The sequence below is a fragment of the Heteronotia binoei genome, chromosome 21 (genome assembly GCF_032191835.1).
Source record: "Heteronotia binoei isolate CCM8104 ecotype False Entrance Well chromosome 21, APGP_CSIRO_Hbin_v1, whole genome shotgun sequence".
Classification (NCBI taxonomy): domain Eukaryota; kingdom Metazoa; phylum Chordata; class Lepidosauria; order Squamata; family Gekkonidae; genus Heteronotia; species Heteronotia binoei.
Genome location: NC_083243.1, coordinates 170,909,975 through 170,936,267, shown reverse-complemented (window position 1 = coordinate 170,936,267; position 26,293 = coordinate 170,909,975). Strand labels below are relative to the sequence as shown.

Here is a 26,293-nt window from a genome sequence, read left to right as displayed (position 1 = left end):
ATAACTTGGGTTGCTAATCTCCAGGTGGCAGCTGAAGGTTTCCTGGGATTACAACTGATCTCCAGGCAACAGAGATCAGTTCACCTGAAGAAAATGGCTGCTTTGGAAGGTGAACTCTAAGGTGTTATACCCCATTAATGTCCCTGCTTTCCCTAAACCCTGCCCTCCTCAGGTATCTCCAGGTATTTCCCAACCAGGAGCGGCAACCCAAGAAATCAGATTCCACAGGTAAAAGATCAAGATGGGTAGCCATGTTAGTCTGTCTAGAGCAGAAGAAAAGAGCAAAGTTCCAATAGCACCTTAAAGACTAACAAAAGTTGTAGCAGGGTACAGGTTTTTGTGAGTCACTGCTCATTCCTTCAAATACAGAACAGCTGAAAATTCTTGTATCCACAGAAATCAATTACATCTTTTATTCTATTTTTCTCCAAGGAACTCAGAGCAGGGTGCATTCCCATTCCCTTTTTATCCTCACAAAAGTCTATGTGAGAGGTTAGGCTGAAAGAAAATGATTAGCCTAAGGTCACCCAGAAAGCGTCATGGTTGCGTGTGGACTTGAACCCGGTGTCCCCTGCCCTAATCTATACCACTTGGACTCTACCGGCTCAGTAGATATATATTGCTGAATTGGGTTAGCTAACACTCTACTTGTTCATTTTGTGTGTGTCTTACAATTTTGCCAGGCTTTCCAGATTGTTTACCACTTCAAGCATTAAATGGCAAGGCTAAACATGACCAGTGGTGCTGCAATGCAAATGTGTATGTTTTTGTGTGACTACCTTGGGCACCTCAAATGCTCTCACATCCAGAATTCTTTTGAAATTGGGGGAGGAGTTGTTCTATTGTTCTTTAAGTGAGTAAAGTCTGGGTGCTTATCCACATGAACACTCATATAGCTATTAAAAAGAAATAAAGCATAGGAATGCTGCACTATTTCAAGAAAAGAATTCAAGCACATTTTTCTTTGGACATTGCATGCTTCCCCTCTCCAACTCTAGGGGAAAATCTCCCGGTTTTCCTATTGTCCTGCTGCTGCTTCAAGAACAAGTGATTTTTCCACTGAAGCGAGGCTCCCCTCTGCATTATGCTTATAATGCACAGTTATAAAGGTAGATGCAGGTGGGGTAACCATGTTAGTCCGAAGCAAGGTCAATCAAAGGAGGCTGCAGTGAAATCTGTCAATAGCAATAAAATTCACAGCTGAGATTATTATACAAAAATGAATATAATCAAGAAAACCCTTTGACAATGTGAAATTATTCAAGAAAAATTTTGTAAAAATGTACAACATTTCTAGTCGTATAATAAATATTTTACAATAGGCATATGCACAAGTCAAATCAGTTTCATGTTTAACGGCTGTCCTGGCTAGCAGTCCTGTTGCTGAGGTCTGGGGGGCACATCTGCATATGAGCACAGAAAAAAGGATTAGGCCTCCACCTGAAATTTGAAATTTTTCAAGTGCAAACATATGATGTCTCATGCAGTATTATTCTTGCTCCTGCAGTTGCAAGTTTTTGTGGGCTTTTCTTGAGTCAAGAATTGTGTGACTTTGATTTGACTAGCACATATGCCTATTGTAAAATATTTATTATACAACTAGAAATTTTGTATATTTTCTCATGTTGGTCTGAAGCAGCAGGACAACGTTTGAGTCCAGTCACTGCACCTCTAAGACCAATGAAGTTTCATTCACTTTATATAGGGTTGCCAAGTCCAATTTAAGAAATATCTGGGGACTTTGGGGGTGGAGCCAGGAGACTTTGGGGGTGGAGCCAGGAGACATTGGGGGCAGAGCCAAGCATAATTGAACTTCAAGGGAGTTCTGGCCATCACATTTAAGGGGACTGCACAAATTTTTAAATGCCTTCCTTCCATAGGAAATAATGAAGGATAGGGGCACCTTCTTTTGGAGCTCATAGAATTGGACCCCCTGGTCCAATCTTTCTGAAACTTGGGAGGTATTTTGGGGAGAGGCACTAGATGCTATACTGAAAATTTGGTGCCTCTATCTCAAAAAACAGCCCCCCCCGAGCCCCCGATACCCGTGGATCAATTCCCCATCATTCCCTATGGGAATCATTCATGGAGGTGCATGATGGCTCTGGGGGCGGGGCTTCCCCCGCCGGCCAGCTGGCTGGGGGAGGGGGGAAGCCTGTAAAACCGGGGGATCCCCCTCTGGGACCTGGGGATTGGGAAGCCTAACTTTATAAGCGTTCATGTGCAAGCACACTTTGTCATATACAGATGAAACAGAATTTCCTCAACGTTTACTTATAGGGGGTAAAGGTAGTGAAGCGGACAAAGAGCTAACACCACTATAACTGTGATGGTTAAAAGAGCACATTCTTCTATAGCCAGCACTATTCGTATACAATCCAGTGCTGGAACACTACTTGCATTGTAAACCACAGGAAGATTGGAGTGCGGTTGTAAACCAGCCTTTCTGCATGGCCATCCATCAGTTCAGAAACCAGAGACAAGCCCACAGAAAGGTGTTGTTTTTCACACACCCGCAGCCTGCCTCTCATGCACTTAGAAGTGCCTTTCTTTCTTTTTTCCCACACCAGTGCTGAAAAGTGTTTTATGTGTGAATTTGGTCCAAGATCAAGGATATCCTTCAAACTGAGAAAACTGAAGCATGGGGAGATAAAATGACTGCTCAGTATAACACAGGGAGCAGAAAATTGAATCTAAACCCCACTGAGTCCTGATTTTGCTAGGAAGACATGAGTTGCCCTCAATGTATTGAAGACAGGCCATGCGTAGCCTTCACTTTTGTTTATACAGACCATGTGCACTATGGCCTTTAACAGATTCTTTTTGCACAGGAAATTCTCAGAATGGTTATTCTTAGGGTGGACTGGTACTTCAGAAAGCAGCATGCATCTTACAGAAAGCAGTATGCATCTTACACACATTTTATTGTATTTTATTTTATTTTATTATTATTTGTTTTGTAGGTATGCCATTAGAATACCAAAAATCTTAGGTTTTTTCCCTCTTCTAAAAAAGTAAAGATTTCATTTTCACGATTGGCAAACTAAGCTTGAAGAGATGGTAGGCATATTTTCACATATCTATTCTTTCTTTAAAAAAAAAAACACAAGTCCCATGTCTCTGCATCAATATCTTCAAGGAAACATACAAAAGTAAAACCGCAAAAAATCAGCTAAAACAAAAATGAAACAACAGAACAAGATGACGAAAGCAGCATTAAAGCACATCAGATTAAAACAAAAGATCTTAAACTGTCTGAAAGAAAGCCTAAACACACAACTTTAAAAATAATGGTGAAAAGAACTGGACAGCTAAAATTCCCACAACAAGAGGTTCTAAAATATTTGAGAAAGTAAAATAAAAAGTCTTCACTGGCAAAGAAAAAAAAAATGGTAAGAGGCAAGAGTTGAGCGAATTCTAAGGTCCAGACTCCACTTTTTTTTTTTTTAAAAAAAAGCCCTCTCTGGTGCTAAAGGTCCAGAAAGTTAAAATAAAAAATTATATTACTTTTAAAATTTCGTTATTTTTAGCTGTGCTTTTCATATTTGGGTATGGAATGCTAGAATAATTCAACCAGCTGTTGTGTTCATCCATGTCTGACAGATTGATCAAAACATTTATATCTCACCTTTCCTTGTGGTACAAGGTGGCTTATAATCAAAGGCAACCTGTCCACTAGGCAGCTCTAGGTGACTGCCTAGGGTGCAGGATTGGGCCCTGCTCCGCACCCCTGCCTCAAGGGCAATTGAAATCACCTGGGAGGAGAGGCCCAGGGAGTTGGAAAAGGCTGCACATTGCCTGGCCTCCTCTGTGGTACCTGCTCCACCCCCACTGCTCACCTCCTTCTGCTGCCCCTGCAAGCAAAGCTAGAGGGCAGGGAGGGCGTACATGGCAGTGCAGAGAGGCTGCCTGGCTGTCGTTGCTTTGCTTCTGGAAGGCAGAGCTATGGCAAGCGGGAAATGCGTGGCCTCTCTGCTCCGCCACACACACCCTCCCCACCCTCTAGCTTTGCCCTTTAGGCAGGGATGGGGGGGTGGGATGCCTAGGGTGCCAGATGCCCTAGGGCCACCCCTATTTACAATAACAATTAAAATATTCTCAGTTAAAACCAAAATAAAGTAGCAAACTTCAAATCTCTCTCTCTTCCCTCCTTAAAAACGCCTGTTGTCAAGAAGAAGAGTTGGTTTTTATACCCTGCCTTTCACGACCCAAAGGATTTTCAGCGTGGCTTATAATTGCTTTCCCATCCTCTCCCCACAACAGGCACCCTGTGAGGTAGGTGGGGCTGAGGGAGTTCTGAGAGAACTGTGACTGGCCCAAGTGCACCCAGCAGGCTTCATGTGGAGGAGTGGAGAATCAAACCTGGTTCTCCAGATTAGAGTCGACCACTCTTAACTGCTTCATCACACTGGCCCTCTTCCCCTTAATCCTCTCAAAAGCCTTGGCAAACAAAGAGGCTCCTGAAGATGTCTGGGGAGCATTCCTCACCTCTTTAAGAAGCCCATTCCACAGATCTGGAGCCACACTATGTGATGGGATAGCCAACAGATGGTGGTCTGATGCCAGTAGATGGTGCACAGGGACATATGGAAGAAGATGGTCCTTCAAATATGTGGGTCCCAGGTTGTGAAGGGCTTTAAAGGAGCTTGAATTGAACTTGAAAACAGACTGGCAGCCATTGTCGTTGTTTCAAAACTGGTTTCGAAGCAGTGGTAGTGAATCAGCATCCTTTATTTGTGATTGAGCAACTACAAGACTAAAGCAGCAGGGAAAAACTGCCCTACTTAAATAATTACCCCTCCTACTCCCGACACCATTGGTTCTTTCAAATCTAATATCTGCATGCAATAGGTAACCCAACACACAATCCCACTTCCCACTGGTTAGTCTTTGGATCCCAGCTTCTATTGTTCTCCTCACTCGAAGCTCTGTTGGTCTCCAGAGGAACAAGTCCAGGCATGGAGCAGATGCCTTAAGTGCAATACATAACACCACCACCACCACCACCCCCCGAGTTCCAAACGTACCTAACATACATAGTCCTTCAGGTACGCTGGCCTGTGTCTCTCCCTTTGTGAGCACCTGGGTTGGTGGAGGCATCACTGCTGCCAGTTCATTGGTAGCCGGGGCCTCGCTGGGAAGTTCCTAGGGAACTGAGGCAGGAACCAGGCTGTCCAGAGAAGAAAAATTGCAGATTTATACCCCACTCTTCTCCCTGAATCAGAGACTCAGGACAATCTCCCATATCTTCTTCCCCCACAACAGACACCCTGTGAGGTGGGTGGGGCTGGAGAGGGCTCACACAGCAGCTGCCCTTTCAAGGACAACCTCTGCCAGAGCTATGGCTAACCCAAGGCCATTCCAGCAGGTGCAAGTGGAGGAGTGGGGAATCAAACCCGGTTCTCCCAGATAAGAGTCTGCACACTTAACCACTACACCAAACTGGCTGTCTCCGGTGGTGCTGTTTCCGCTGGGCTTGGTGTGTTCTCCGCAGACAGATGGTTGGGCTCCGTGTAGGGGTGTTGAAGCGGTGGAAGCAGCATCTCCCCCTCACCACCCTCCTCATCCTTGGAGGTCTGCTCACGCTTGCCTGGGAAGAACCCTCACGGTGTGTCCCAACTCTCCGGGGATGGTTGTGGCTCCGGAGTTCAGTCTGGGTGAAGGCAGTCAAGTCTTGTGATGAGGTGATGGCCTATGAGCAGCTCCACAGGGCGGTGGCGGTGCTCGGGGCTGCTCAATGGCCAAACAGGAAAGCAGCCAGCCTGTGGTCCCAATCCCTATGGATTATCCTCATGAGGGTTTCCTTGGTCTTTCACACCATCTTCTCTGCTTGTCCATTGGTGGCCAGGTAAAAGGGGGCAGAGTAGATGTGTCTAATGAGGTAGCAGCCCAGGAACTCCTAGAATTCTGTCGAAATGAAAGCTGCCCCGTTGTCCATCACAACCTTGTCCAGTAGGCCATGTGTGCTGAAAACCTTCCTGAGCGTGCGGACCACTGCACGAGCAGACGTCAAGGCTACTGGGATGACCTCCAGCCACTTTGAGTATGACTCCACCAGTATGAAAAATGTTTGTCCCTGAAAGGGGCCAGCAAAGTCTAAGTGCAAGTGGGACCATGGGTTGTGACTTGGTTTCCTGCACTGTACACGTGTCCAGGGTGAGTCCAGTTGGGTCTCCTGGCAGGCCTGGCATACCCAGACCCAAACCTCGATCTCATTGTCCATACCAGGCCACCACACGTAGCTCCAAGTTTGGGCTTTCATTTACACAATGCCAGGATGCATCTCATGCAGAGCTTTGAGGACCTGCTGCCATAGCGGGATGGGGGACAACTACCTGGCTTCCCCATAAAAGGCACCCCTTGTGTAAGGAAAGTTCATTCCGGCAGGATGTGTATGCAGTAAACTCCAGTCCTGCCCAGCTGGTTGGCCACCCCTTCCCTACCCAGTCCAAAATGTGGGAGAGAGTGCAGTTTTTTGCAGAGTAGTGAGCAATGTCCACGGCTTGTAGGGGCTTGTTGCAGTACGGCAGTTGGTCGAACAACATAACCATGTGTGGGGGGGCCAGGTCTGGGTCAACAGAATTCAAAGGCAACCTGCTCAGGGCATCCGTGTGTCCCATCGCCTTTCCCAGCCGATACTGCAGATCATATTGGTAGCCCATGAGGAAGGTAGACCATCTCAGAACCCAGTCCAAAAGCATCTGAGGCATCTGGCGGTCTGATGCAAAAAACCCTAGGAGCAGTTTGTGGTCCGTCAGGATAGTGAATCGCTACCGTACAATAAGTTGTGGGACTTCCTCACTCCTGCCACAATTGCCAAGCCCTCCTTGTCGATTTGGGCATAGTTGCGCTCTGCCAGGGAGAGGGTATGCGAGAAGTAGGCAGTTGGCACCACCCAGCTGTCGGGGAGCAGATGACCCAGGACCTCTCCTACCCTGTAGGGAGATGTGTTGCAAGTCAAGACCACCAGCAGAGCCTCATTGAAGTGGGCCAGGATGGTGTTTGACATTAGTAGTTCTTTGGTGGCCCAGAAGGCGGAGGCCTGCTGACAGCCCCAGACCCAGGGGGCTCCCTTATCCAGTAGGCAGTGGAGGGGCTCTGCCACCACTGCCTTGTGGGGAAGGAAGGCATGGTAGAAGTTGAGGAGGCCAAGAAATGCCTGGAGTTTGGCTTTCGAGCATGGCTCTGGGGCAACTCTGATGGCCTTTACTCTCCACTGGATGGAGTCCTTCTACATTGATCACAAACCCCAAGAAATCTAGGTGGTTGACCCCCAGCAGGCACTTTTCATGCTTGGCCTTCAGGCCGGCAGACTGGAACCGTAGGAGGACTGCATGGAGTTGGGTGGTGAACTTTGCTTCTGAGGAGGCGGCAATCAAAACATTGTTAAAAAATGGCGTGACTCTGGGGATACATTTAAGTAGAGAGTCCATTAGGTTCTGGAAACCTCCCTGGGGCCACGCTCATTCCAGACTGTAGTTGCTTGACCTTAAATGCCCCCCTGTGTGTCATAATAATTTGTGCTTCCACAGTCTCCTCGTTGACCAGAAGCTGTTGGTATGCTTGGGCTAAGTCCAGTTTTCCTAAAATAGTGGTGCCCGCCAGGGAAGCCAGTATGTGGCTGACCACAAGGACTGGGTATGCGTGGGGCTGCACAGCTTTATTGATAGCGCATTTGTAGTCCATGCAAATGCAGACATCCCCATTGGGCTTGATGGGTGTCACGATGGGGGTCTCCCACTTTGCAAGCAGAACTGGTTCTAGCACTCCCTGGGCCATGAGGTGGTCCAATTCCTTGTCTATTTTGGGTTTGAGTGTGAAGGGCTCCTCACCTTTAGCTTTATGGGCTGCACTGCTGCGTTGAGCTGTAGCGACACAGGTGGGGGGGTGTAGCAGCCTAAAGTTCCATCAAACACTGTGGGGAACTCTTTGCACACATTCTCAAAGCTTTGTGGCTTCATGTGGTTCATCTTGGTCACCTGAAACCCTAATGGGTCGAACCAGGCCAAGTCCAACAGACTCGTAAGATCACCCCCCACCACCAGCAAGTCCAGCATGCCATCTAACCTTTTATATTGCACTCGCATGCTGGCCCATCCCTTGATGTCTACCCGATTCTTTTGGTAGTCCCTGAGGATCAACTTTGCTGGCCTAAGCTCCAGGCCCCCATGTGACCAGAGCCTCTTGTACATGTCCAGTGATATGATGGAGATGGTGGGCCCGGTGTCCATCTTCATCCTGCAGGGGGCCCTGTCGATCCGGACCATGGCTTTTATTTTGTTGTGGGTGTCCTGATGCTGGTGGATCAAGGTTGAGCGTAGCTCCTCCGATTCCTGGTGGTTGGCCCGCGGAGAGGGAAGACTGTTCCATGCCCAGCTTTAAATGAAGATCATCCACCAGTGCAACCCATAATAACTATGAGGGATTCACAGGATAATTGTAAAAACACGTTCCTGGAAGTAAGCTCAATTAACTCAAGTAAGCTCAATAGACTTGAATAGGAGTCTGAATAGACCTGTTTAGGATTGTTCTTCCTGATTAAAGAACAGTAGTTTTAAGGCCACTGTGCAGCCAGCCCATGCTATTGAACATACTGTTCATTTTAAATGCAGATTAAGCACAAAAGCAGCACAGCAGTAGTTCTGATCTCTGCAGCCTCACTGGGCAATTTTCAAATCAGGTTGATTTGTTTTTACAAAATATAAGCAGGTTCCCCACATGCTGTATTCTCCAGTATACATATAATTATATCTGTATGCAGAACATTTAAATATATCTTTCACTCTATTCCAAACATGTATAATATACATTTCTGTTGTGCAGTATGACAGACAGATCTAAAAATATACAGCTAACTGCCTAATGTATGTCCCTGTCTGTTGAGGTCTGATTTAAGCAGGCTTTTTGCACAGCTGTATCCACTGATTTGCTGCATCTGCTGATGGGCAGCTGCCCAGACACCGCCTCTCAAAATCTGGCTGAGGGACTGGAGGCCATAATGGGATGGTTGCAGGGCTTTTTTGTAGAAAAAGCCCAGCAGGAATTCATTTGCATATTAGGCCCAGGGCCAGTGCGTGGAAGTAGGCAAAGTAGGCACTTGCCTAGCGCGCCACCTGGCCTAGGGGGCACCACTGGGTGCCCCTCCCAGATGCATTACTCTGGCTCCTGACCAGACTCTGTCTTCTCCCATCACCAAGCTGCCCTCAACAAAGCCAAGCCACCCCCCTCTCCCCGATGTGCGACTTTGTCTCCCACCTCATCCTATCCCTCCACCCTCCTTCCTGGTGTGGCCGGCAAGCACTTCCTCTCACAATTTTTTAATAACGTATCACGTTTTTTTTTTAAAAAAAATTAAAATTAAAAATCAGTAAATTAAAAATGTGAAAAGTTTCAAGTTTGACACTCTTCATTTTCCCTATATTTTTTAATAATGGGGGGAGGGACGCGAGTGAGTGATTCGCCTAGGGCGCCAGAAAGCCTAGCACTGGCCCTGATTAGGCCACACACCCCTGACGTCACCATTGTTTCACAAAGGCCTTTGTATATTAGGCCACACACCCTGACGCCAAACCAGCCAGAACTGCATTCCTGAGCATTCCTTCTAAAAAAAAAGCCCTGGATGGTTGCAAAAGAGTCCATTGAGCTGAATCCAACAAATGGAGGTTCTGCGGCTGGATGGAGGGGATTCAGGTTTGGGGTGCCAACTCCTGACTCTTGACAGTGTGTCCTTAACACTTACACAGACTGTCAGGAGTTTGGGTGTGGTTCTGAATGCCTCCTTATCGATGGAGGCCCAGATCACAAATGTCGCCAAGCTGGTGTTCTTCCAGCTGTGCCAGGTGAGGCAACTGGCCCCCTTACTGTCTCACCCTGACCTAACCACAGTAATGCATGCAACAGTCACCTTTAAGATTGGAATACTGGAACTTCCTCTATGCTGCCATTAAGACTGATCCAGAACGTGGCAGGCAGGGTCCTGACTGGAGACAGCACACATTCAGCCTGTGCTATGCCAGCTGCACTGGCTTCCAGCGAAGTACCAAGTCAGGTTCAAGGTTTTGGTACTGATCTTTAAGGCGTTAAGCAGTCAGGGACCCACATATCTTCATCTCCTCTGGTATGTCCCCCAAAGAGGGTTACAATCTGCAAAGAGCAATTCTACTGGTGATCCCCATCCCAAAAGAAGTCCGGCTGTCCTCGACCAGAGCCAGGGTTTTTTCTGCCCTGACTCCTACCTGGTGGAACTCCCTGCTGAATAACATCTGAGCCCTCTGGGACCTTATGCAGTTCCTCAGAGCTTGCAAGGCAGAGACGTTGAGGCTTTCGGTTGAGGGCAGCAATGCATACTACCTTATCTGGCATTGCCTCCCCCACCCCTCCCTCTTCTTTTGCCTCCTGCTTCTTTTCCATCTTCTTGTAGGGCAGGGACATAATCGGATATGTTAAAGGCCATTTGATAATGTTTTTATTTATATATTGTTTATTTTGTTCTATTATTTATGAATGTTTTTATCATTATGTTGTTCGCTGCCCTGAGCCTTATGCATGCAAGGGCAAGGTGGTCTATAAATCTGAATAATAAATAAATACATACATCCTATTTTAATTGCTCGTAAATATAATTGTAGCCAGTTGCCACTTTAAAATACTCATGAGGTGGGGCAGTCCTCTCTGAACACCACTTGAAAGCAGGGAGCACGTCTGAGGAGTACATCCAATAGACAGACCTAGGTGATTCCCTAGGGTGCCAGTGGTGGAGGGGCATCATCTATATCTGTTGCCTCCCCAAGATCAGCCCTAGGAGGCTCCCTTGCTGGCAATTGTCTGGTGGGGAAGCTGCTCCCTCCTGCCTTCCCTCTGATAGGGGAGATGGCAGGCCAGCCCTCTTCTTCACCACCCTGTGAAGTGGGGAGATGGTGAGGAGGTGGGTGGCAGTTTCTTACCATTTTCTAGGAGGAAGTCAAGAGCCACCTCCCCTTCTTCCTGGATTACTTGGGGCCAAGGAGAGAGAATGCCCTCTCCCTTCCTCCTCCCGCCTTCACGGATCAGTGGGGTGCAAGGAGAGTAGGCACCATCTTCCCTCTGGTTCCCTGTAGCACATGAGGGAAGTACGGCTATTTAGGTGCCCAAGCTTAAGGTGCCCAGAATGCTGGGGCTCACCCTGCTTGTGTGTAATTAACAGGACTGGCTGCTAAAAATACACTTGTGCAGAATTCAAGTTATGCATGCAGAATATATATACTGTTGGCCTTAGTCCAAACATATAAGTATGTGTCTTGATTTCTCTACATCTTAACAGTGGCAGTTGAATCCATATCAGTTACCATGATATGACATGGTAAGAAAGCTCTATCTCTGGTGCATTCACACCTGCAAATCGCCGTCCCCTAATAATGAATAGACTTGTGTGAGCTAGGACCTGGGGATGCAAAATATTTGTACAGAGCATGCCTACATTTTAATATTTGTTTTTTAAAAAATTATATTCTACTCTCTTAACTAAAAGCCTAGCCAATTGTGATTTACAATGCATGCAAGCAGCCATCAGGAAAGAATCAGGGTAGGGAGGCGGTATGTATGTTAATGGAACATGCAGCTATAAGTATGCACGCGGACAGTTCAGATGGAGACATGAAGAGCCTATTTTGCAGATCAAAGGCAGCAAACTAGTGGCATCAGCAGAAACACAGATGCAAGCTATCAGACTTTTAAGTCAGAAAGTTCTCTGGATATGAATTCAGGTTTATTGTACCTTCTGCATCAAATTTGGGACAGGTCACTGAGCACAAGCACTTTCTGTTCTAAATATACAATGCACTTCTTAGGACCGCAGATAACCCTCTTCCCATGCCCCATTATAACTGCAACAGAACACGAATGCTTCTCTCACTCTACCTGAGGTAGAAATCCCCCAAACTGCAGGTCCATTAAAAATCCAAAGCATGAAGAAGGGGGAAATTACATGACTGTAAAACACCACGGACCAAGGTATTAGCTGGTGTTTTTGTCAAAGAAGTCAGCAGCCATGAACTTGGGCTACTAGACTTTTATCTGCCCTTCCTCCTAGGATTCATGCATGGTTATCCCCTTTCCTATTTTATCTTTGCCTGACCCTGTGACATGGGTTAGGGCTAGGCTGTGAGAGTGACTAACCCAGGGTTACCCTATAAGCTTTGTGGCAGAAAGTGGCTTTGAATTTGGTTACCCTGGTCTTATTTAACAAATGATAACAACAAAAAGTGTAAGTTGCCACCTGCACAGTGGTATTCTCAGCTTCCAAGAGTATTTGACAATCATTGACCAGGATCAAATAATAGAGGTAGGTTGGCAATATTTTGATTTCCAACCCTATGTGAGCAGGTAGCCAGAGTCTCAACAACAAAGGCATGCTAATATTTCTTAATGAGTAGATATTTCCCTGAATTGGTAATTTACCTGTGGGGGAAAATCTGAACTGTGCACAGCATATGGGTGTGCATGAGAAACATAAGTTGTAATTGGAATTTGCAACCCATAAAGAGAAGGGCAGAAAATGCTTCTAGTTGGAGATAGTTGGAATAGGGAGTGGTGCTGGGGTGGAGAGGTGTTATATTCTGCTTTCTGAGGAGATGCTAGTTGTTGAAGATGTGTCTGTTTGCTTCCTTTATGGTCTTCTTGTATATTCGTCAAGAAAATAAATATTACAAATACACCATAGAATCATAGAGTTAGAAGGGACCTCCAGGATCATCTAGTCCAACCCTCCTGCACAATGCAGGAAACTCACAAACACTCCCCCCTAAATTCACAGGATCTTCATTGCTGTCAGATGGCCATCTAGCCTCTGTTTAAAAACCTCCAAGGTAGGAGAGCCCACCACCTCCCGAGGAAGCCTGTTCCACTGAGGAATCGCTTTGTCAGGAAGTTCTTCCTAATGTTGAGCCCGAAACTCTTTTGATTTAAGTGACCATGAGTCACTGTCACTGAAAGGATACTATATCTGGGAGCACTGCTCCTGGACCAACTCACAACTCAGAGAAGTGAGGAGCACATAACTATACTACTCCCCCCCGCAAACTTTTCTTAGGGTACATCTGCTCTGGTATTACACAAGCATCTCCCACACACACTCTCTTGCTGTATGTGATGGGCTGGCCAATTCAAAATGTTCTTTTTAACAGAGGAGGAGAAAAATGTTTCCTGTTGGGAATTTGTGGTACAAGTTCTAGGGTTGTCAGCCTCCAGGTGGGGCCTGTAGGTCTCCCACTTTTACAACTGATTTCCAGAAGACAGAGATCAGCTCACCTGGAGAAAATGGCTGCTTTGAAGGGTAAACTCTACAGCACTGAACTATTATGAGGCCCCTCCCCTCTCCAAACTCCACCCTCTTCCAGATCCACCCCCAAAGTCTCCAAGTATTTTCCAACACAGACCTGGCAACCCTAGGTACAGCAATTGGGTAGGGTTTTTTCTTGAAGTTTTTGCCTCCAAGAACTAAAATTCATTTTTTGTCAGCTTGTTCTTAATGCATTTCCTGGCCCAAAATGGTGTTTCACAAAATTTGACTTTCAACAGGTGTGGCCTAGAAATGGCCCAGACATTTGGGAAAACATTGATTTAACCTGGGCTTTTTTGCAGTAGGAACTCCTTTGCATATTAGTTCACACACCCTTGATGTAGCCAATCCTCCAAGAGGTTACAGGGCTTTTAGTACAGGGCCTACTGTAAACTCTTGGAGGATTGGCTACATCAGGGGTTTATGCAAAGGAGTAATATGCAAAGGAGTTCCTGCTACAAAAAAAGCCCTGAATTTAACAAAAGCTATTGAGAGGCTCATTGTTATTTCCAGACTCTGTTCAGACTGTTCAGAACAAAAAAGGGGCCACTTTGTTCAAACCTTTCATCTGCAGTGCTCCCAGGTGCTACTGAGGTAAAGGGAAAAAATATACAAGGTACTCACATCTCCCCTCTCCCTAGGGTTGCCAATCCCCAGGTGGGGGCAGGGGATTCCCCGGTTTGGAGGCCCTCCCCCCGCTTCAGGGTCATCAGAAAGCGGGGGGAGGGGAGGGAAATGTCTGCTGGGAACTCTATTATTCCCTATGGAGATTTATTCCCATAGAAAATCATGGAGAATTGATCCGCGGGTATCTGGGGCTCTGGGGGAGGGCCTGTTTTTTGGGGTAGAGGCACCAAATTTTCAGTATAATGTCTAGTGCATTCCCCCCAAATACCCCCAAGTTTCAAAATAATTGGACCTGGGGGTCCAATTCTATGAGCCCCAAAAGAAGGTGGCTCTATCCTTCATTATTTCCTATGGAAGGAAAGAATTGAAAAGGTGTGCTTTCCCTTTAAATGTGAGGGCCAGAACTCCCTTTGGAGTTCAATTATGCTTGTCACAGCCTTGATCTTGGCTCCACCCCTAATGTCTCCTGGCTCCACCCCCAAAGTCTCCTGGCTCCACCCCCAAAGTCCCCAGATATTTCTTGAATTGGACTTGGCAACCCTACCTCCCCCCACAGGAGCATTGAGGGTGGTATTCAGAGCAAAGAAAGGAATGAAATAGTTTAAAGAAACAAAATAAGATGCTTGTTTTGTTTTTTTAAAAAATATTTGGGAACAATATGGAACTGTAGATCATTTCTAGTTTAAGTCTCAGAATAGCTCTTATTTTTTACAAATTTGAATCCAGGTTTATAAATATCACAGACCTGATAGCCTGGGGCAAGTAAGAACTGTCCCTGGGAGATCGGCAGAAGAAATTTTGTAAGGCTGTCCCCCCCCCCCCCCCCCAGTTTTCATTCCATGTCATCAGTGTGCCATGAATGACTAACAGACTATGTGGGCAAGCACAATAGTTTAAAAAAATGGTGCCCAGTTACTTTTCTAGACTTGCTTGCTCCAATCTGACAGTCCTCCTGTGTTTTCGGATTCTTTGTTTCACTTTGTGCCTCTCTTTTTTCTGAGTGTCCCTCATTCAACAACTTGACAATTTTTTTTTTCTCCTTTTCCATCTTTCCAACATCATTCCTCCTCACCCCAGGGAACATCTGTCTTTGTCATCATCACCAAACTCATTGTAACGGAAAACCAAGTACAAGGGATCTGCCCTGAGGTAAGTAGGAGAGGCAACAAGATGGGAAGAGGTGAAATAAATTAGAGGGTTCCCCCCCACACACACACTTCGCACAAATTCTTATGGTTTAAGTCATGTGTCCCCAACCTTTTTGGACCTGCGGGCATCTTTGGAATTCTGATAAGGTGGTGGGCACAATCACAAAATGGCTGCTGTAGGAGGCTGAGCCAATAATGGCTGCCGTAGGAGGCCGAGCCAATCACAAAATGTCAGGGAGTGAAGCTAAAAAGAAGTTCTGTTTAGCAGGATTCATTTTAAAATGACATATTGTTTTAAAATATTTTATTGCTTACACACAGTTTACCTTCAGTTACACAATGAAGTTCCTTGTGCTGTGGTGGCAGCTGCTGCTGAAAGCAATGTTGTTTTTTAATCTGCTCAGTGTTGTTGTTTTTATTCAGAATCCCTGTTGGCCAAAAGCCCTATCTATCCCCACCCACTTTCTAAATATGCTTGATGGGCACCAGAAAAAGCGTTGGCAGGCACCATGGTGCCCACTGGAACCACACTGAGGACCTCTGGTTTATGTTCAGTGTTTTGTGCTGAGATTACTTCCAAGTGTTTATTAAAGTTAAATTTCAGATTTGAATCAGGGGCTATTGGGGAGGGGAACTAATGTTTAACCCTTTCACCTTCATGTAGTTTTGCCTATTGAAAGGAAAGGAAAGGTCCCCTGTGCAAAGACCAATCGTTTCCGACTCTGGGGTGATGCTGCTTTCACAACATTTTCACGGCAGATCTTTTTACGGGGTGGTTTGCCATTGCCTTCCCCGGTCATTACACTTTCCCCCCAGCAAGCTGGGTACTCATTTTATCGACTACGGAAGGATGGAAGGCTGAGTCAACCTCGAGCCGGCTACCTGAACCAGCTTCCGCTGGAATCGAACTCAGGTCTTGAGCAGAGGGCTCCAACTGCAGTACTGCAGCTTTACCACTCTGAGCCATGGGGCTCTCTTTGCCTATTGAAGCCGGTTACTATTAGTGAGTGTAATGTACTGAAGTCGGAGACGTTTAGATGGCAACATGCTTTATTAGCGAGTACATCACAAAGACAACACAGCGGTTCCAGGTCCCCTGTTATATACATTTCCCAGAACAACCTTCTTCTTGGTCAGATCCAATCCTGGCCAGTTAAACTTCCCACCACTGATCATCATAGGCGGGCCGTGTTCGTCCCTTCCCGGCATCGCCCACAGGTGCGCTGTGCTGTACTTTCCGGGACGAACGCCAGACACAACAGTGACCCTGGCAGGGGCAAAGATTAGTCCATCTGTTGTATGTTTCTTTTTCTCCTTTTAGGATAAGAAGGATAGGTTAAGTCAGTGGTGTTGAACATGCAGTTCGGGGGCCGAATTAGGCCCTTGGAGGGCTCCTATCAGCCCCCTGAGCAACTGGCTGTCATCTGCTTCCTTCTCCCTCTCTCTTGCTTCTGTCTGCATAACAGCTTGCTTTGTAAGGCTTGCTCAATTGCACATGAGCTAAAGAGCAAAACCTCTGTTTTCTCCATTGGCTGAAGTTCCTCCCTTGGGGAGAAAGGGGGGAGGAATAGCTTGCTTTGCCAGGCTCTCTTGATTGCACAGCAGAGCTACTGAGCTAAGCATCTCTTCCTCTGTTGGCTGAGGCTCTTCCCCCCCCCCTCCCAGTCCCCTGGGGAAGGAAGGAAAGAGCCAGAGCTTCCTTTGCTCAGCTCCCTGGATCCCATGGGAGAAATACAAAGAAAGCATCCTTAAGACCAATGAATGCTAACATTTTAAGCATGTCTTAAGTTTTTAAAAATATATATATTTGTGTTTGCCTGTATTCTTTATAAAATTTATATCTCTGCTACCTAATCTTAAATAGGCACACACATGGTCTGGCCCGACATGGCTCGGTGCAACCTGACATAGTCTGGCCCAACAAGATCTCATTTATGTCAGATCCAACTCTCATAACAAATGAGTTCGACACCCCTGGGTTAAGTGAAACAAGAAGATAGAAGGATTAAACCCAGTCTCCATTTAACACGTAACCCTGGTCCAAATCAGAACTCCACATGAATGAAATGTAGCTTCAGAAAACACTGGGGAGATGCATCTCCCAGCACATCACCTCATGTAATGCTCAGACATGCTGTTCCTCAGGAGACAGAGCATCTTGGAGCAGCAGTGAGGGAAATAAAATAGGGTCTGGTTTATGAAAACAGCGTAAAGATCTTTATGCTATTTTTATGTCCATGGCTTGTTTTTGAATGGCTTTTTTGTTTTTCATATTGATGAATTTGTTGTTGTTTTTCTGCTCGCAAGCTACCTTAAGCCGGACCCTGGATCAGTGGCATTAAAATTCCCTAAATGAATAGGTAGAATTTCATCAGCATCCAAGTTTAATTATATCTCCCTTCCTCTTCTCTTTCCTATACCAGAGTGAAAAGAGTTACATGTGTGAATCGGACAATGAATGCAAGAGGCCTGTCCCCACTACAGGAGGAGGCAAGTGAATAAAGCCACTTCAGGAAGACAGCCAGACTAGGGAGGGAAGGTTTTTCTAATAATCACCACTGTGCAAGGGCTAATTTCCATAATCATTTATTCACAGCTGACGGAATTGCCTCATAAGAAATAGTTTGAAGACATTCTGACATGGAACTGTTATACTGTTAAAGCCAAGCTGATCTCAGCCTGATCAGCACTTGGGTTGGAGACTGCCTGAGAGATCCTGAACAGGTCTAATTAAAAGTGAGGGAAGCAGACCTGTTTTAGAGCTTGGATTGGCATAAAATGGGAGGGATGATCTTATTCACAGAAAAGGTTGGGATTAAGATGGTGCTGAACCTTTCCCCCACCTTTGCTTTTTTCCTCAGAAACCCCTTCCCCTACTTCTGGTTTTTCTAGACAGGTTATAGAACTAGATGTAATCCCCCATCTGGAGATAACTAGCAATTTTAGGCAACATGGGGGTGGAGGGAGCCACTGCAGATCAAGGGGCCAGCATTTTCTGCCCATCCCTCCACTTCTAGCTTTCTTTAGATCATCCTGCACCTCCTTCCTACTTTGCACCTTCAATGAAATTGAAGATGCTGCTACGATTTATGACCCCGCCATTTCAAACGGAAAATTCTCATTCCAATTTCATTTCTCCCTTGTGCAAATTGAATCCATTAGTTTTTATTCTCATGCCATTTTCTTATTCCTCTTACTGATTTTTCTTCTGTCAAGTGTCCATGATTTTAATGTTATTTTGCATCAATTGCGTATAAATGGCATATAACATATAAATGGCCTAAAAAAAATAATTGCAAAGGAACAAAATGAATCAAGAACACCATCAATACAAATGCTGAAATGAAAAGGCCCACTGCGACAATTTATGAAATTCAAAAAGAAACGGGAAATTACTTATTTATATACCCGTAGTTCTAACTCACAGATAGCTAATCCCTGAGGTTCTTGAAAGAAGTGGTTAAGCAGAAATGTAATAAATATTTGTAGAAAAATGAAGACCAGTCCTTTGCTTGTGGATATATTGCCTTTAGTTCCAAAAAGGCTGTTCTTAAAACATCCAGAGGTTTATCATAATCTGGGACTTTACTCTGCTGTTTTGAAAACCTTCAGATACTGAACATATTAAGAAAATCTGCCTCTATTGGCTCATTTTATGTGATGTTCTACTGTTAGTGATGTGGTAGGGTGAGCAACTGGGCTAGACTGAATCTCTGCCCTGGCCAAGAGAAGTTCTTTGGATAACTTTGGACCATTCACTCTCTCTCATCTCTCATCCTTACCTAACCCCAAGGGGTTGGTGTACCTGAAACAGAGAGGAGCAGCCCTCAGATTCAGTGGGAGCTCAGAGGAGCGCAGCTCCTGAACCTTTCTGAGATTTCCACCTCCTCCTTCTGAGAATTCCACCTCCTTGTCCATTGAATAGTATGTGCAGCTGCATAACAATCCCTGGATGAACTCCACCACCTGTTTTTCTACAAAATGACCCCTGAAGAGAATTACATACGCTGTTCTAAGTTCCTTTTTGTTGTTGTTGGTTTAAACAATTTTATTAATAACATATGGTAACAGTGTCTGTTTATATCATTACTATCCCTAACCCATATGATATTTTCTGATCCCCCTCCCTCCGTTACTAGACTCCCGCCGAAGTTATATACTTGAGTTCACTTATAAAGGTACCCTTAACCAAAGTTCAATTTCTCCCTTTTCTCATACTCATTATTAAAAAATTGTCCAATGTCTTTTTACATTCCACTCATTCTCTATATGTCCTCTAAATTTCTTCCACTCCCTTTTAAACACTTCCAAATCATAGTCTCTTAAAGTTCTTGTTAGTTTGTCCATCTCACTCCACGATAAAACTTTCACGATCCAATCCCATTTCTCTGGTATTTTTTCTTGCTTGCACAACTGCGCATACAGTGTCCTAGCAGCTGAGAGCAAGTACCAAATTAGGGTTCTATCTTCTTTTGGAAATGTTTCCATTTGCAATCCCAACAGAAAAGTCTCTGCAACTTTCTGTAAACAAATTATATTACATTTTTGCTTTTTAATCCAATGAAATGTTGCTTTTCGTTTTTGTGGTGAATTTAGTCCATTTATATTCCAAGATAATAACTTGTATTCCATTATGATGCAGAGTCTTTATTCTCTTCAAAAAAACTGTACATCTCTTGCTCATTCCTTATTGTAACCCTTCTTCCACGTTGTTCAAAGCCCACACCCTTGGGTAGTATCCATCTGTATCTCGTGCCCTCTGCACGCAACTTCTCTGTTAATCTCTTATATTTCTTCCTGTCGTTTATCACTTGTCTTGGCAGCTCTTTCATTATTTTGACTCTATTCCCTTCTATTGTCAGGGCTTTTTGAAAACCTTTATTTAGAATTTTCCCTGCCATATCCTTGGACCTTAATCTTATAACTATGTCTCTTGGTAGGCCTTTGTCTTTTGCATATGAGGAATTAACTCTATAGACACTGTCCAGCATATTTCTAAATTTTTCAGGCTCTTCCTATGAATAGTCAGCAATTATTTTCACCATATAGTCCATTAAATCAGTTTCCTCTCCTTCAGATATTCTTCTCAGATGCACTTGAGTTTCCATTAATCTGCAATCATGGATTGTTACCTTCTCTTGAAGTTTTAATAAGGTGGAAGCATGTATATCAACTTTCTCTTCAACCTCTTTGACCCTGTTTTTAACCATACCTAGTTCATCTTTAAAATCTTCAACTTCTTTTTTAAGATCTCCAATATCTTTCTTAAGCTCTTTTTTTACTAGCTGTTATTATCTTCTCCACGCCCTTTATAATCCTGGCTTCCATGGTATCAAACTGGCTTTGCATTTTGTCCAAAGAATGAGATCTTGCACGAGTTAATCTAGAAATTGGAGGGAGGATACAGAAAGCTGAGCATCACAGCATTATTGCTCTGAGGAGGACAGGACATTTCTGTTTGTAAAGCATTAAAGCAGGAGTGTCAAACATGCGGCCCAGGGGGCGAATCAGGCCCCCGGAGAGCTCCTATCAGGCCCCCGAGCAACCGGTTGTCATCTCCATCCTTCTCCCTCTCTCTTGCTTCCTTCTGCATTGCAGCTTGCTTTGCCAGGATTGCTCAATCACACAGGAACTACAAAGCAAAGCCTCTCTTGCTTCTACTGGCTAAGGCTCCTCCTCCCCCTGGCCCTCTAGGGGAAGGAAGGAAAGAACCGGAGCTTCCCTTGCTCAGTTCCCTGGATTGCATGGGAGAGTTACAAAGAAAATACCTTGAAGAGTGCTAATGTTTTAAGCATGTTTTATTTTAAGCTTTTAAAAAATCTTTGTTTGTCTGTGTCCTTGATAAAGTTTATATCTCTGCTACCTGGCATTACATTTTATGACACTCATGGCCTGGCCCAACAAGGTCTCATTTATGTCAGATACAGCCCTCATAACAAATGAGTTTGACACCCCTGCATTAAAGGATAGGATTTTCAGGCTATGTTAAGAATAGTTTTATCTCTGTTTTTGTACCTGGGAAGAGGCCTCTGGTCTCAAAGAAACTGTTTTGTTCTCTTTTTTATGAAGGCAACAAGGGAAGAGCAGAAGAACACACAAACCCAAGACCCATTCTTGACCTTTCCCCGGGTGCAACCTTGAGCTGGAGGAGAAAGGTCCTAACATCTAACACCTGAGCATAGAATGCTGAATTCTATGTCCAGCTACTGAATTCTATTTTAGAATGCTGAATTCTATGTCCAGCTACTGTTGAATTCTACACACCCTGTGAAACCCAGAAATATGGATTAGACATAGCTCTGTTTATATATTCTTCAAAGTTCAGCAGTTAAAAAATGTTCATTTCCTAGGTATCATCTGGCCAGAATTAGTCAGGGTAGTTTTATACAGCAATTTTATTGTTAGAAATAATGTATGGGATAGTGGGAAGTGCAAGTATCCCCCGCCCGACATATCCTCAACTGAACTGAGATAATGTCAGGTGTTATTTTCCAGCACAGGGAAAGGGGGGGAAACAGTAGTCTGGGATTAAAAAATCAGGTGTGGTGCAGTGCTGGACTCAAATATGGGGGACCTGGATATAACACTACTTTTTCTATGAATTCAGCATCTGGCCTTGGAGCATTGTTATTTCTCAGCTCCTTACTTGTAAAGTAGAGGAAATCGTGACCTGACTCAGAGGATTGTATGTGGGAATATATCATAAAGATTTTTTAAAACTCTGCAAATAATGAAAGTCATGTAAATTACAAGTGATAATGGCGAGCTTCCTCAGAATAGCTAATTTAAACCTAGCTGACCACTCTCCCACCCACCAAAAAAGATAACAAAACTTGACGATTTCACAAAAAGTTGTATGCCTGGTTGAAATTTGGGGAAGACTAATTCATTCAGCATGAAAGGACTACCTGGAGTGCATTATAAAGCGAGGAGAGTTGCCAGCAATTTTTATTTTTAGATACCATGATAGAATTTGAGAGGAGAAATGGCTTTGTGACAATCAGAGCTTTAGCTTTACATTTTCATTAAATGTGCTTTCTACTGCAGGGATCCTAACGGGCTTATGCGTTAATTACAATGCTACCAACCGGACTTGTCAGATTCAGGGCTGGTGCCCAGCAGAGGTAGATACCAAGCAAGTGTAAGTACTTGGAGAACTCAGGCTTTCAAAGTATGGAAATATTGCCCACAATGTAAACCTTATTATTCCGCACTAGACCTTTAATCCTGGTCCAGCCCTGTCCCCAGACTGATTTTCTACACTAGAATCATAGAATCATAAACTCATAGAGTTGGTTTCTATGATTCCATGATTCAACTGTAGAATTTCAGTTTGGGGGACAGGACTGGACCTGGACTAAAAGTCTAGTGTGGAATAGAGTTGGAATGCTGGTCAACTGTTAGTCAAATAATGTTTAATTAACCATGGACAAATATTCTTTGAAACCACAAATTCTCTTGTGCAGCTGACAGCCTACCTTTTAGTTTCATGTTGGTGTAATCTAACAGAAAAAGCAGGAGAAATTATTTGACTGCTCCATTAACCAGCTGTCTTTTGATAAGTCCAATTCCTGTCCTTCTGTTCTCTTGGTGACATTGTTGCAGTCACTAAGCTAAGGAAACTAAGCAGCATAGCCCAACTGGCTGCAGCTTCCCAAATTTTAATGAGTTAGAAGCACAGAAAGAGCTGCATGTTTCTTCTAATGAAAGCTCTCTGAATGGAATTTTGGAAGGGGTTCAGAGATGCTCTCTTCTACCCATCCTCTAATGCCATTGTTGGATTAGTACCCCAGCACACACACTTGTGCATGGAAATCTCCGTAAGGTCAATCATGGGGAAATTATCCATGATGTGCTGAAAGGGGAGTAAAGAAAATAAAGAAGGAAGGGATTCAGAACATTTCAGAAAATTCGGGCTGGATACCTTATTTTGTTCTGGACTCCACTTACAGTGGATGATCTGTTCCAGGAGGCTGATTTCAGTTATTTTCCTTCCTTCAGGCCTGTCATGCTAGAAGCAGAGAATTTCACTCTCTTCATTAAGAACAGCATCCGCTTCCCACTCTTCAATTTTGAGAAGTGAGTAATGAGACTCTCTAATCCATAAGCCAGAGTTCACATTGCATTCTGGAATCTGATTTCCAGTAAACCTTTGGTAGATGAGGAATGAAAATAGAAACTTCCTCTAATGAAGAAATTTCCTATGATCAGAGTACATCTATTCCTTGGGGTTGGCAGAAGACCCTTAAAAGAGACAGGGAAATGATGGTACAAACAAACAGCAACTGTGCTTCCTATATGCATGAGCCAGGTCATAAGAACAAAACATAATACAGGATATACCAGAGCTTGTGTGTTTGACTACAGAGACAAACTAGTCCCCAAGGCTCACACTATAGCCATCTTCAGATTTCACTTTTGCATCTTCAAGAGATTTTGAAATGAAATTTGCAAAAACAATACTATGAGTTCAGATTGCATACTGGCAAGTACGTCAAGTCAGCTCCCACTGGCAAGCTGGCCTTCCATGCTGAAGACAACTCTACACTGAAGATACCACCCTATGAGGCCCAGATTTAAAAAATTTAGAGGCTACCACCACCAGTTTTGGAGACTGTACAGAGGACAAATAGTGCAATCTGGACAGGACAGACAAGACAAATTCAAAGAGCCCATTTGTATCAGGTTCTCTGAAATCTCAGCTTTCTTCTTTTTTTTTAAAGCAAGTCCCTAGCCTTTTCCATTGCAGAGATATGCCTTTTCCCTTATACCTCCACAGCAGAAGGAGTTAGAGACTTATTTTTTTTAATGAAAGCTGAAAATTTGAAGAACCTGGTGCACATATTTGTGAGAACATTACTATAATATTCTAATGTTAGTTACAAATTTAAAGCTTCCTGTGGAAGGGGGAAGGAAATGACCACTGCTGGGACAATCCTAGGGGAAATAGTTGCCATTAGGAAATGAAGACTATATTCAGGAGAACTACACTGCTGTATTTTTAAAATTTATTTTAGGGAATGGGAAAGTCTCCTGGCTCCACCCCCAAAGTCCTCAAGTATTTTATGAGTTGGACTTTGCAACCCTAGCCATACAGGCTTTATTATTATTATTATTATTATTATTATTATTATTATTATTATTATTATTATTATTATTATTATTATTATTATTATTATTATTATTATTATTATTATTATTTGTTTATTATTATTATTATTATTTGTTTATTTATATTCCGCCCATTCCTCCATAGGGACTCAGAGCAGAGTACAACATAAATAATAAAACCACAATAAAATCACAACAGCATAATAATAAAAAGCACAATTTTCCAAAACCTCAAAGCACATCAGATTTGAGAAAGATTGGACAAAAGCTAGTGAAGCTCCAGGAGGTATACACATGCATGGCAATACATTCAGGAAACAGTTTTTAAAGATTGCTTCCCAACATCATTGAAGCTGAGGCAGATAACCCATGTGGAAATCATCAGAGGCTAGATACTTTACTACAGTAAAGATGAACATATGAACATATGAAGCTGCCTTATACTGAATCAGACCTTTGGTCCATCAAAGTCAGTATTGTCTTCTCAGACTGGCAGCGACTCTCCAGGGTCTCAAGCTGAGGTTTTTCACACCTATTTGCCTGGACCCTTTTTTTGGAGGTGCCAGGGATTGAACCTGGGACCTTCTGCTTCCCAAGATGAGGTCATTGTGAAATGCTGCTAAGCCCATCAGTTACAGCAAGGCAAGACAGCTCCCCCACATCCTTATTTTCAAGTTTTGGTTTCATTTCTTCTCATCTTAACCTTGGCTAGGAAGTTAAAATATACTTAACCTTGAAACAGCAAACCTCTGATAATATTGTGAGCAGTCAAGTTACTAGTATTTCCCAGCAATGTATCAAACTAGTGAAAAGTTGATTCCCCCCCACCTCCATCCACCTTTTACATGTATGGTGATATGTATTCATCTGGGGTCTCTCTCTCTGTGTGTGTGAAGTGCTGACAAGTCACAGCTGACTTATAGTGACCCCAGGAAGGGACATTCAAGGCAGGTGAGAAACAAAGATGGTTTGCCATTGCCTTCCTCTGCAGAGTCTTCTTTGGTGGTCTCTCTTCCAAGTACCAACTCTGCTTAGTTTCCAGGATCTGACAAAATCAGGCAATACCATGCTGCCTTCTTTCCCATAAGTCTGTATTAGTTGTTACAAATGTGGAATAATGAATAGTGTAGCTTAAGTGTGTGACTATAATTTGTGTTTATGGTTTTAAATAGATCTTCTTTTAGACGTGGTTAAAAAGTATAGGAAGTCTGAAATGAGGAATTAAAATTACTTCTTCCAATAATTCGAAGTTATTTGATTACCATAATTCAAAGAGTTGTTTTTCATTTATTTTTGTACTGGCGGAACATCTAACGCTTGGCTTTTTGTAAAAGCAACCTTTTTGGTATTGCAGGCATTAAGTTTTGTGCTATATAACAAACAACTTAATCTTTTTTAAAAGATATGTAATTAAAATCAGACCCAGTGATTCTAGTGCTTCTCATTCAACACCACCACTATATAAGCAGCAACCTATATTGTCCCTTGGTTTTGTGCTACTTAAAGGTACAAGGGTAAATTGAGACAATTTTTTTATGATTTACTTACTAAAGATTACTGTGATGTGATTTTTTTTGTCAATGAAAGCCCCCTTCATCAGACGTAAGATATGTATCCTAAAATCTATTCTTCAATAACACAGTCCTTTTCTTCTTACTTAATGAACAATTATTATTGTATTCATAGTGCCTGGAAGCTACGTAATTTGTTTTGTTATGATATTAAGTTTGAATCAGGGTCGTGGAGGGGACTAGATGGAATCTTAGTTTGGGGGTCCATGGAGGCGTTTAGCAGCCCTGCACATACACCTTTTTCATAGAGGTTCAGCTTATTGCTTTCATTGGGGATGTGGAAAGCACCAGCAAGCATCATGAAGCGACAGAACCAGGAGCCCAAGTTTCCCTAAATAGCTTGAAGCGATCCATATTTGCTCTGCATTCCCAATGGACATTAAGGAGGGTAGCTGGTCGATATCCTGTTCCCCAAGCCCAATCAAACCAGACAAGAAAAACAAGTTGGGGAGATCAAAAAGCAGCTCATGCATCTCCTAGCAAACTGCACCCAACTCTGCTTTATGCCATGACAGTTGTGG

The 26,293-nt window shown here is 43.8% G+C and overlaps 1 protein-coding gene across 1 annotated transcript in view; it reads left to right on the top strand.

Annotated features, from left to right (window-relative positions):
• Positions 1-26,293, top strand: part of P2RX3 (purinergic receptor P2X 3) — a 57,813-nt gene that overhangs the window by 20,448 nt on the left and 11,072 nt on the right. The window contains exons 3-6 of the mRNA XM_060262018.1: positions 15,020-15,091; positions 17,514-17,580; positions 22,138-22,231; positions 23,092-23,169. Coding sequence (XP_060118001.1) covers positions 15,020-15,091; positions 17,514-17,580; positions 22,138-22,231; positions 23,092-23,169 — 311 coding nt within the window. The remainder of the gene's footprint in view (positions 1-15,019; positions 15,092-17,513; positions 17,581-22,137; positions 22,232-23,091; positions 23,170-26,293) is intronic.